At 38.9% G+C, this 12,895-nt stretch overlaps 1 protein-coding gene across 1 annotated transcript; it reads right to left on the reverse strand.

Annotated features, from left to right (window-relative positions):
* Window positions 1-258: 258 nt before the first annotated feature.
* On the reverse strand, window positions 259-11,838 carry dusp27 (dual specificity phosphatase 27). The gene is made up of 6 exons (XM_060860881.1): window positions 11,712-11,838; window positions 9,120-9,247; window positions 8,654-8,790; window positions 8,224-8,455; window positions 4,526-4,743; window positions 259-3,796 (listed from the first exon to the last, which is right to left on the reverse strand). The coding sequence occupies exons 2-6, from the start codon at window positions 9,230-9,232 to the stop codon at window positions 1,092-1,094; spliced, it is 3,405 nt and encodes a 1,134-aa protein (XP_060716864.1). The 5' UTR covers window positions 9,233-9,247; window positions 11,712-11,838; the 3' UTR covers window positions 259-1,091.
* Window positions 11,839-12,895: the final 1,057 nt, after the last annotated feature.

The raw sequence follows: 12,895 nt of genomic DNA on the forward strand, positions 1-12,895 counted from the left end.
TAGAGAAAAGGATATCTCGTTCCATGACCAGTATGCCAAAATCTGTACTGGGTTGTAGAGATTAATTTTTAGGTTGAAGCTGTATTTTCTTGAGGTAGCCATTTTGAATGCTTGTTCCTTTGTGTTAATGTCTTCATGTTGGAGGGTTTCTTTGTTCTAATGTGCCGGGTACAGTAGGTGAACTCTTAACATGTATCTTTAGTACATATGGAATAATAGATCACAATGAAAGTGAAAGAATCTGCTAAGAAGATTTCCTGCTTTATTGTATATCATATTTTATAAACAATAGAGTCAGAAGCAAAGGAGACAGTAGCATTGAGCATTTAATAGGAATTATTTTCAGGAACAAATATACACTTACTGTCCACTTCATTAGGTACAGTATAGCTACTCCTTCATGCATTTTCCAAGTCAATTTTTACAATGAATGTTAGAGCTTTCACAGAATGATGTAAGGAAAAACCCGCAGAAAACATCAAGTCAGTGGCAGTTCTGCAGGTGGAAACACCTTGCTAATGAGAGCGATCACAAAAGCATGACAGCACTGTTTCAAGCTGACAGTGAGGCTGTGGTAATGCAAATAACCAGTGAACTGCTGCTCACTGGATGGTTTTTTAACATTCTGTGTAACTCTAGATACCATTGTTTGTCCCAGAAGATCAGCAATTCTTGTAATTCCTGAAGTTCAAAGTCACTGAGAGCAACATTTTCCCCATTCTGTTTGATGTGAACATGAACTGAAGCTCTTCACCTACATTTGCATGACTTTATGCATCGTTCTTCTGTCACATGATTGGCTTGCTAAGTTAACTAGCAATGAAGGAGCAAGGGTACAGTGTTCCTAATAAAGTGGCCAGTAACTGTAAGTTACAACGTTCAATAGATTATGAAGGATCAGCATCATGTTCCTTGGTTTTCAAGAACATTGAAGACATTGAGGCAGTGCTTTTTTAAAGTACAAACTTCTAATCCATACCAATGTCCAGGTAAAGTGAAAGTGTTGCAGTATAATTCAATTAATTAGTGGCCATTTCTGTGAAGCTTTCCTTTGCAAAGGAACAAATGGCGTTAGTATTTTTTTTAGGAAGTCACTTTGGCTCTGCTTGATTCCTCCATGCAGCAAGAACTTCATCACCACCACCTAACTCTTCTGCCACACGTGCTCTTGCCCTCTGTCTGATCTGATTGATAAAAGCAGATACCTCCTCATCTTCATCTTCTTGTTGCGTACGAGTCCTTCCTGTAGTCATGGCATTTTCTTCAGATCTTGAAGAATGAGTAAATTTCCGTTTGGCTGAGAACTCCTGGTAACTGTCCTCTTTCTCTGTCTCATGTCTAGCATAGTGTCTCCCATTACTGTAACAACTAGACTCTGACATTCCATTGAAAACCTCCTCTTCTCCAAGGGGCCTCCTCCTAGAGTGATAACTGAATTCTGGACTGGAATCCCTGCTTAAATCAGGTTCAACTTCAATCTCATCTCGTGAGGAAAATCTTGAGGCAAAGCCATAGTCCTCCTCGTCATCTACAAGCACTGCAACTGAGCTTCTTCGGCTTGGAAAATCAAACTCAGAAAGCTCAGGAGGTTCTTCGTATGTTGGCCTGGACATGCGAGGCATAGTCATGTCTTCAGCATAATTTCTTGGTTTGCTGGAGGGGGGTCTTACATTTCTGAGCCATTCATCAACAGAACTGTCGGTGTTTGCAGTGGCCGGAAGGCGGAGAATTCCTGATCGGCCATAATCTCTTTTAGGTTTTTCACAGGGGGCTGATGAATCACCAGTAGTCTTTCCAAAGCAATTATTACCTTCATTGTCTTCATCCTCATCCTTTGGCTTTTTTTTCTTGTACAAAGTACTACGTTTATTGTCTTCTGTAATCTTCTTTACTTCATAGGAAGCCATCTTATCTCTAATATCTGATTGAATTTCTTTTTCCATGAGGTCAAGCTTGTGCAGGTTTACTTGGTCTTGGAATAAGCTATAAAGAGGTACACTAGTGGTGGTGATTTTGCTCTTCCGGGAGGCTAATCCAGAAACAGAGGATAGTCTGGATGCCCCTCCAGCAGATAGAACAGACTCAGCTCTTCCACCTGCAGAAATAACTGATGCAGCTCTACCTCCTCCTGAAAGCAAAGATTCTGGCTTATTGCGAGATAAACTTGAATAAGTTGATCCACTTAGTACAGAGGACTTATCTTCATCCAGTCCACGGCTGGGTCCCACAGCCGAGCCTACACCCAAACTGAAAACTGACCCTGCTTGTGAAGGAGGGAGGCTTCCTCCCATCATCATTTCTGCTTGCTTTTGCAAAAGTGTTTCATTGACCACATTAGCAATCCAGTTTTGGATGCTGGCTATGTTAACCATCGGCTCCCCATTGGGTCCCAGAACAGGCACGGGTGGCTCAGGTGGTGCGGGTGGGACCGTAGATTGGGAATGGTTGCTTCGGCCAGAATGTACAGATGATCTGCCACTGAATATGGACATGTTATCATCTCCTGCAACACTTGCAGAAGGAAAAGCACCAGCACAGAAAGCAGAGAGTGGGATGGTTCCAGTGCTCAGGGAGCTTTCCGTTTCCCAGCCGCACACTGATTGGCTCTCCTCTAGGTTTTTTCTGGAGCGCTCAAGTATTTCTTCTCTCCGCTGCCTCCTTTTCACTGTTGCTGAGTCTTCTCCACGACTCATCTCCAGGATTTCATCCTTCTTCTCCTCACCACCATATTTCTTCTGCTGCTTTAGTTTCCAAGTCTGATAGGCTGTTAAATTCACATCTTCCAATGAAGGAGCAGGGGTTTCTACTACACCTTCCTTTTCTTCACCGCTATTATCCTCTGCATTCATGTCTTTCTTGTTCCAACCAAACTGTATTCTCTTTATCTTCCACCGCTCAAGAGGAGTCAGTTTCTCTTTGTTCTTCTTGCAAAAGTAGTACATAGAGCTTGAGTCAGATATTATACTTTCTAAATCATCATCTATTTTCTTTTGGCTTGCTTCACTACCTGCATCCTCATCTTGTTCCTTGGTACGGTATCTTGCAGCTGCCTGTTCCTCAATATCTCTTAGGCGTTCTTTCCATATATCAGTATAGCTGCTGCAACTAGAAGTAGACACTGAGGCGGGCCGGCGAGGTCTGCGCTTGATCCGTGCCTTCACCATCTGCACATCCTCGCTGGTCACACTTTCTACATCTTCTGGCCTTGGAACCCTCCTACTTCCCTCCCCTAAAAGAGACCCATTGTCATCCTCATCACACATTAGCTGGGACTCCCACCACTCTTCACTTTGGTACTTCTCATTTCGCTTCTGCCATTCCAGAATAATTTTTTCTACATCCTCATCTTCATCTTCTTTATCTTTCCCTGGCAGACAAGGATCCATTGCCCTCATCGACTTATCGACTGTGCCTTCAACAATGCCTGCTTTACGGGCAGCAGCAGCTGCAGATGAAGCAACACTACTCATAAGACTTATACAGTCCTCTTCCTCTTCCACCATGATGGAATTGGCCTTAGCAGCAAATGTGCTTTCCTCCTCATCAAGACGAGCCCTAGTGTCAATTACAGATGACTGGCTTAGAGTATCATCATCATCTTCATCTCTTTCCTCCATTAATGTTTCATTAAGCTCACGGAGCTGCTTTAGGAAGCCCTCGTTGGGGGTTATTGCACGCTTCTTCCTGATTTCCATCAAAGCCTCCATGATTGACATATTGTGAAAGATCATTAAGTAAGCGGCAACTAATACCGCTGAGCGGCTTATTCCCATCATAGAGTCCACCAGAACCTTTCCTGTGCACAAGGGAAAACAAATACACAAATAAATATGTGGCTACCCATGAAAATAATAAACTTATATTGTCTCTAAGATGAGCTAAGTCCTTATCCTAGTCTATGTACATCCATTCATTCATTCATCTTCTACCGCTTATCCGAACTACCTCGGGTCACGGGGAGCCTGTGCCTATCTCAGGCGTCATCGGGCATCAAGGCAGGATACACCCTGGACGGAGTGCCAACCCATCACAGGGCACACACACTCTCATTCACTCACGCAATCACACACTAGGGACAATTTTCCAGAGATGCCAATCAACCTACCATGCATGTCTTTGGACCGGGGGAGGAAACCGGAGTACCCGGAGGAAACCCCCGAGGCACGGGGAGAACATGCAAACTCCACACACACAAGGTGGAGGCGGGAATCGAACCCCGACCCTGGAGGTGTGAGGCGAACGTGCTAACCACTAAGCCACCGTGCCCCCCTAGTCTATGTACAGATTTGTTTAAATATTACAAAATAACTAGGTTGTTGTCTGTACAATTGTAAGAGCTCCTTGTGACTATTCTCACTGAATGCATGTTAGTACACGATCGAGTGTCCGAACAGACAGATTAAATCTAACCGCACACATTTTGGGACACTTGACTTCAAAATAACCATATGAGCCATTTCTAATGTATTTTCTTTTCTTGTACTGATAGATTTCACATCCTAGTGATTTCCATTTACTCTTATACCTCTATGTGTTAGCAAAGCCTCATCCAGGAACTCTGCACATGTTCGGAAGTGTGATGAAATGTCTGAATCTTGGAAGTCGTCAACTTCAATGCCCATGTAGGTGATGTTCATTCCCTCGTAGAAGCTTTCGCTCGTGTAGACACCAGTACCGTGGCCTGCATTCAAGATGTGAGTGATGCCAAGACGCTTCAGACGGGCTTTATTGACTGCAACTGATCTGTTAAGTGAAACCGTATTTAATAGGCACGACCTTGGAATTTTCTACTGAATTGTAAATACATTTAAAGAGAAGTTGCTCCATAGCAAATCTTTTGATACAATGAATATTAAAACAATGTTTAACCAGCCTTCAAACAGATTTTAAATCTGCCATTGAATGATGGCATTGGCAGATACTGAAAACTACTATTTTGATTATTTATATTTAAAAAAAAACAATACCTTGAAGACCACGGTTTAGTTCAATAACAGATTTAGGTTAATCAGAGTAGATGCTGTTCATTATGCAATTTGTTAGCATCCCACACTATGTGTTTGCATGTGAATGACAAATAGAGTCATAACTATTCGGGGGGAGAAAATGAAAATAGTTCACTTGGTTGTAGACCCAGACTCTGCTTTACAAAACCAGGTGAAAGGCTACAAAACCATAAAGGCATCAAAGGCACTATAGAAGACTCATTAGACCGCAGGCAACCTGTGTCAACTTGCCTCCGAGGCAGACATAATATTCAAAAGGTTTTCTGTTGCAGCCTAAAAGGAAGATAGAAACTCACTAGCTAACGTTGCTTGCCAGCAATTGTGGTGATTCTTTGTTACACATATAACAATAAATCAATATTTCAACCCACTTTAAGGCTACATAAAAAAAAAATTTACACAGCTACTTGCTAAGATCTGAACGTTTTTTTAATTCGTGATGCTTTTCACCCTATCGCCATTTGAAAATGAAAATGTCAGGGTTTCCTTGAACGATCAGCTAAAAGTACAGATCCAACATGATGTCAGCCTGAAAATGGGGTCAGGTTGTTTGACTGTGTATAAGAAGCCCAGAAGTATTTACACACGTGGACAAAATTGTTGGTACCCTTCGGTCAATGAAAGAAAAACTCACAATGGTCACAGAAAAAACTTTAATCTGACAAAAGTAATAATAAATAAAAATTCTATGAATGTTAACCAATGAAAGTCAGACATTGCTTTTCAATCATGCTTCAACGGAATTATTTAAAAAAATAAACTCAATTAACAGGCCTAGACAAAAATGATGGTACCCCTAACTTAATATTTTGTTGCACAACCTTTTGAGGCAATCACTGCAATCAGACGATTCCTGTAACTGTCAGTGAGACTTCTGCACCTCTCAGCAGGTATTTTGGCCCACTCCTCATGAGCAAACTGCTCCAGTTGTTTCCAGTTTGAAGGGTGTCTTTTCCAGACGGCATGTTTCAGCTCCTTCCAAAGATGGGATTGAGGTCAGGGCTCATAGGAGGCCACTTTAGAATAGTCCAATGTTTTCCTCTTAGCCATTCTTGGGTGTTTTTAGCTGTGTGTTTTGGGTCATTGTTCTGTTGCAAGACCCATGACCTGCGACTGAGACCAAGCTTTCTGACACTGGCCAGCACATTTCTCTCTAGAATCCCTTGATAGTCTTCAGATTTCATTGTACCCTGCACAGATTCAAGACACCCTGTGCCAGATGCAGCAAAGCAGCCCCAGAACATAACAGAGCCTCCTCCATGTTTCACAGTAGGGACAGTGTTCTTTTCTTGATATGCTTCATTTTTCCGTCTGTGAACATAGAGCTGATGTGCCTTGGCAAAAAGTTCCATTTTTGTCTCATCTGTCCATAGGACATTCTCCCAGAAGCTTTGTGGCTTGTCAGCATGTAGGTTGGCATATTCCAGTCTAACTTTTTTATGATTTGTGTCCTCCTTGGTCGTCTCCCATGTAGTCCACTTTGGCTCAAACAACGACGGATGGTGCGATCTGACACTGATGTTCCTTGAGCATGAAGTTCACCTTGGATCTCTTTAGAAGTCTTTCTAGGCTCTTTTGTTACCATTCGGATTATCCGTCTCTTTGATTTGTCATCAATCTTCCTCCTGCGGCCACGTCCAGGGAGGTTGGCTACAGTCCCATGGATCTTAAATTTCTGAATAATATGTGCAACTGTAGTCACAGGAACATCTAGCTGCTTGGAGATCTTATAGCCTTTACCTTTATCATGCTTGTCTATAATTTTCTTTCTAATCTCCTGAGACTTTCCTTCGCTTCCTCTGGTCCATGTTGAGTATGGTACAGTACACACCATGTCACCAGACAACACAGTGACTACCTGGAGCCCTATATATAGGCCCACTGACTGATTACAAGACTGTAGACACGTGTGATGCTAATTAGTGGACACACCTTGAATTAACATGTCCCTTTGGACATATTAATTTTAGTCTTTTCTAGGGGTACCATCATTTTTGTCCAGGCCTGTTCTATGAGTTTATTTTTTTAAATAATTCCGTTGAAGCATGGTTGAAAAGCAATGTCTGACTTTCATTGGTTAACATTCATAGAATTTTTATTTATTATTACTTTTGTCAGATTAAAGTTTTTTCTGTGACCATTGTGAGTTTTTCTTTCATTGACCGAAGGGTACCAACAATTTTGTCCACGTGTGTAGCAACTAGGATTTAATATATTGTAAAAAGTCTTTTAATATATTGCAATCATTTGCTAAGCAGTCAAAGGATTTAAGTTGCAATTTGTTAGTAAATGTGTAGAATTTGCTGTTCATTTTTTTATTCAGCACAACTTTCTAGGAAGCATGAGAAAACGTGTTTTATACCTCAGCACTGTCAAGCTTTCTGTGAAGAGGTGTTAATTTATCATTTTCTATCTATCTAGTCCCTAGAATCAATGTAATGTAACAGTTACTCCTAAAAGTGTAAGTTTAGGTTTTCAGATGCAGGACAGAGGACACTGTGCTTTTGAGTTTCTTGGTTACTGACCAGCTTACAAGCTAAATCTCTCCCTCATTAAGGTCTCAAAAGAGAAAAAAGAGGCTGATAGGGGATATTTATAACCTATTTCACAGATGTTCCATATGATTATATCATTCATTCATTCATTCATTCATTCATTTTCTACCGCTTATCCGAACTACCTCAGGTCACGGGGAGCCTGTGCCTATCTCAGGCGTCATCGGGCATCAAGGCAGGATACACCCTGGACGGAGTGCCAACCCATCGCAGGGCACACACACACACACTCTCATTCACTCACGCAATCACACACTACGGACAATTTTCAAGAGATACCAATCAACCTACCATGCATGTCTTTGGACCGGGGGAGGAAACTGGAGTACCCGGAGGAAACCCCCGAGGCACGGGGAGAACATGCAAACTCCACACACACAAGGCAGAGGCGGGAATCGAACCCCCAACCCTGGAGGTGTGAGGCGAACGTGCTAACCACTAAGCCACCGTGCCCCCATGACTATATCAAAACCAATAAAATTTTAATGACGAATAATAAACATTTGCAAATAGCTGTGCCATAAAGGAATAAAACACTTTGGGTTGAGCTCTTAATGGGAAATAAGAAAGTGCAAATGCTGTATAATGTCTAAACAGTTTAATCTATCTAATCTATATAGTCATCTAAGTTTCTGTGTCTGATGCAAAGTTAAGTTTCTCACTTTTCCCCGATGAAGATATTGGGCCAGACTTCATCCACAGGGTTCATTGGTGCCTCCAAACGATCCTGAATCAGAGCCCTTTGGATGTCCAAAACACAGGGTGTGTTATAAGGGCTGCGGTCATCGATCATGTCCTTGACACGGTTGTAAAGGTCCTCCACCATTAGCTGCTCTGCGCTCTCCAGCATGCTCTCTGGGGTGGAGGGCATCTTTAGGTCTTTGGGTTTCAGTTCTGTGAAGTCAAAATTGAGATCTCAGCTGGTCATACCTTTTTAAAGTATGTGACGAAACATGAACAGGTTGTGAAAAAATAACAACACACTTCAAACTGCCTTTGATAATGACAACATCAATTATTATTCATAATTATTAATATGTGGTCATTTTAATACTGGCTACTTATTTGCTACCTAATGCAAAATGGACCAACCCTCATTGATGATCTGTTTTGCAGCAACAGCTGAGGAAAGATGAATGGGTTCCATACATATACTCTCCCCATCTGACCCCGAGATCATGGAGAAGCGGTCAGAGAGGGTCGAAAAACGGTCTGATGTCATCGAAAGGCTAGAAGAAAAAAGTGAAAAGAGAAGACAAAAACTCTGGGCGAGTGCACATCATTTTTACATGCTGTAATGTGTCTGTGATGCTTTAATCATCCTAATGGACATTTTCACAAAACTCAGTGGTTTACCTGCACTTGAAAGATGGAAGGAAGGAAGGAGTGAACATTCATCTCTGCAGCATCATGTATCATCAACTTACAATTATTTTATTATTTATTATTATTACATTACTACTTACATTTTTTTATGTCAAAATGGTCTAAATAGTAATTTCCTACGTTCCTGATTTGGAGAGTAAGATGTTGTGTGTGTGAGGTTAAGATACCGCACCTTGGAGAAGGACAGCGGAGGTAGTGGGACTGGATATCTTTGACTTTAGGAGCTTCATCCTCATCTGGAACCTTTTGGTCTTCATCTGTTTTGTTGTCATTAGCTGAGGCCATGCTGATACAGTCCTCCTACACAGATACACGAAAACCTTATTATACATCAGCAAACAGATGGAGAACGAAGGAGGTGCGTGCATAATATTTTATAGACTTTTCAAGTTCTAACTGATACCACATTATCAGATGTGGAAATGTGGAAAAAACTGACATGCTTACAAGAAAGCCAATTAAACATCGATCACGCACGTTTCCGTCAATAATGGTTGAATTATCAGTTCAGTGAATCATTAAGTGTGTAAATGCAATGTATTTTCATAAGAAACGCAGACTGACTATAAAATAGTGATAATATTCTATTAGTATAGGTTAGTATACTTTGTTTCCCCCCTGCTCCTAACACACCTGATTTAACTCATCAGCTAAAAAGCTAACAAGTCTAAACTTGTGAGCTGTGTGAGACAAAGGGCAAAGTGGAAAAATCCCAAAGTGTACATGGTGGTGATAATCCAGCACCAGGAAACACTGCTGTTGGATATTGAGGTTAGAGAAAATGTCATTTTTGACAAGTAATTATACTGTATGTTGAATATTATAAATATTTGTATACTTTCATTGTACAAATACAATCATCGTTAGTAAAATGTCATCAGAAGGGGTTCATATAATTTTCCATATCCATTTACATGTATTAGGATTTTTTTCCTTGGGGTTTAGTCGCAATAAGATACATTCAACAAACCCAACTCGCATGAACCATTACCCTCCTAATATGCAAATATTGTACCTCATATACAAATATTGTACGGAAATGGTACCTTCATAGCAGCTGGATGCAGTTCAGAGTGCATTAAACAGAGCTGAATATATATGTGTGGTTATATATTACAATTTATAAATTGTGATATATAATAAATAATAGCAATGATATGAATAATAATGACAATATTCAAAAATAATATATTTAATAAAAAGTAGCACAATACTATAATACTAGCACAATAATAATAATATGGTACTTGCAGAATAATTAAAAAGTAATTGGAAGGATACCCTAACATAACATAATGAATAACTGTCAATCATGTTGATAATCTGACGCCTCATACTGTATTCAAAGAAATCCTTCTTTCACTTGAAGTTGCAGGGTGGAAATTAAACAAGAAATGTTTATCATTAAAAGAGAGTCTGACAGCCAGATGACTCCTGATCAATGTTAATAATCTTTTTTTTTTTTCATTCTAACTGGTTTCCAACTATAGAAACAAACTGTTTTAAATCCTTAACCAAAGTAGGTCACAAATAAACACAAATAAAAGGAAATGGGTAAACAGAACTGAAAAGAACAAAACAGAACAAAACTAACCAATATAACAAATAAAACAGAAAAACAACAGAACAGATCAATAAAACAAAACATAACTGAAAAAAAACAATAAAACAGAACAAAACAACAAAACAAACAATAAAACAAAACAGAACAACAAAAAACAGAAAAAACAACAGAACAGATCAATAAAACAAAACTGAACAGAACAAAACAATTAAACAGAAAAAGCAACAGAACAAACAATAAAACAAAACAGGACAAAACAAGAGAACAGAACAGAACAATAAAATAGAAGAGGGCAATAAAACAGAACAAAACCAAACAGAACAAAACAATATAACAAAAGAGAACAAAATAAGAGATCATATCAAAACAACAGAACAGAACAAATAAAACAAAACAAAACAAAACAAAACAAAACAAAACAGTACTGAGCAAAACAACAAAACTAAACCATATAACAAAACAGCAAAAGAGAATAGATCAAAATAACAGAACAACAAAACAAAACAAAACAAAAGCTTGTTTTTAAGTTATTTGTTGTTTAATGTGATGCAATACTCTCTAATCCAGTTGGAAGCAAATAAATGATAGTTTGATTCTATGTGCCTCTTATACGCAGAAAACAAAAAACATTTATGTACAGTACTTGAAAAATTTTTTTAAAAGCATATTTCTCCCTCATTACATCCCTCATTACGTCCCTCATTACGTCCCTCATTACGTCTCCCTCATCTTTTCAAATCAATTATTGTTACTTGGCAACAAAGAAAAAGATTACATATATATTTTTTGGTGATATTGGTCGAGAAAAAAAAATCTACTACTGTAATCATTTATTTAATAAGAAGTTATTTAACAGTGCTAGAAATAAACAGTAGGCTATGAATTGTCATAGTTCAATTATATTCAAATTGATTGATATCAGAGGTTTTTGTTTTTAAAAGCCGGATCAGTTGTTGTTTAGACTTTAGTCTCCTTGGGTTGTGTTTGTGAATTTGTCAGAGTGCATGAGTCTTAGTGTGTATATATAGCACAAGGACAGCTGATAGGACCCCTCTGGAACAGAGTGGAGATGTGACGGAAAATAAAACAAATGTATCAGATAAAGAGGAATTAATTTATCCAATGTTGTCCTTCTCTCATCTCAGGAGCTTATATACTTCCTATAACATTTTAAAACTTGGATAGATGTTTATCTCTTACCTGAGGAGAGGGTAAACGTTCTGAGGTCGCTGTGCTGGTGGATTGTGTGACTGTGACAGAGGCTGCAAGAGGAAGTCTAAACTTAGAGATCCCCTCACCATAAAGAATGACAGCCACTCACTGCCTCAGAGCTCGACTCAGACCGGGTGTGTGTGTGTGTGTGTGTGTGGGGTGGGGTGTGTGGGTGTTGGGTGAGTGGGTAAACAGGGGGGCAGGGGTAATGAAGATGGGGCACATACAAACACAGTGACTTCTGATATACAGCTCAACTTTGGCAGCAAGTTTATCTAAAGTATCTGAAATGAGTTCAACCAGAGAATAGAATAGGTACATTCACATAAATCAATATAATTTCATGGCAATTATATTTACTTAGTTCTTAGTGCGGTTGATCTATTACAAAAAAAGTAAAAATAAATAAATAAAATAAAAAAGGCAAAACATTTTTTTTTTTACTATAAATGAAGATGGTTACATTTTATTCAATAGCATTTATATTTCATATTAACTAACCAATACAACACATTATACATATCCAACATACGGTACGTTTGCTTTATTGCCTAGTGCGACTGAACCATTAACAGAGTTATCTAATCTATTTTTTAGTCAGGTTCTGTAATTGAAGATTTATATAATAGCTTTTTCAGTATTGCAACCTCATTAGATATGCATATGAAATATCCAAAGCAACTCAATATATGATTATCTATCATATTATTTAGCAATAAATGTGATTTCATTTATCTAACGTAATATTTTGCATACAGTTAATCTGCACAGAAATCTCAGATTCCCAGTCTGTAAATAACTTGGAGTTATGTACATGTTCCTTCTTTCTTATTCTTGTGTGCTCAAATATTGTACTACTCTAATGTAAAAAGACCAAAGTCCAAAGTTCCCATTTTAAATGAATAATGTATTATATCTCTCTCTGTCTCTAAAATCAGAACTAACAAAGGATACAATTCAAACAACTGAGAACTAAGACAGTAGTGACTACCATATACAGTATCTTAAGACAATAATGACATCCTTAGTATCGATTACTTATTAATATTCTATTACCTTGTGACATTATGACCATGTGGTTATGGTTACTGTTATGTTTCGCAGCTTTAGAGAACTACGGGACTTCGTATGTAATGTAATGTAATGTAATGTTAGTTATATTATGTGTGTCT

This window comes from Tachysurus vachellii, chromosome 24, assembly GCF_030014155.1.
Source record: "Tachysurus vachellii isolate PV-2020 chromosome 24, HZAU_Pvac_v1, whole genome shotgun sequence".
NCBI classification, from domain to species: domain Eukaryota; kingdom Metazoa; phylum Chordata; class Actinopteri; order Siluriformes; family Bagridae; genus Tachysurus; species Tachysurus vachellii.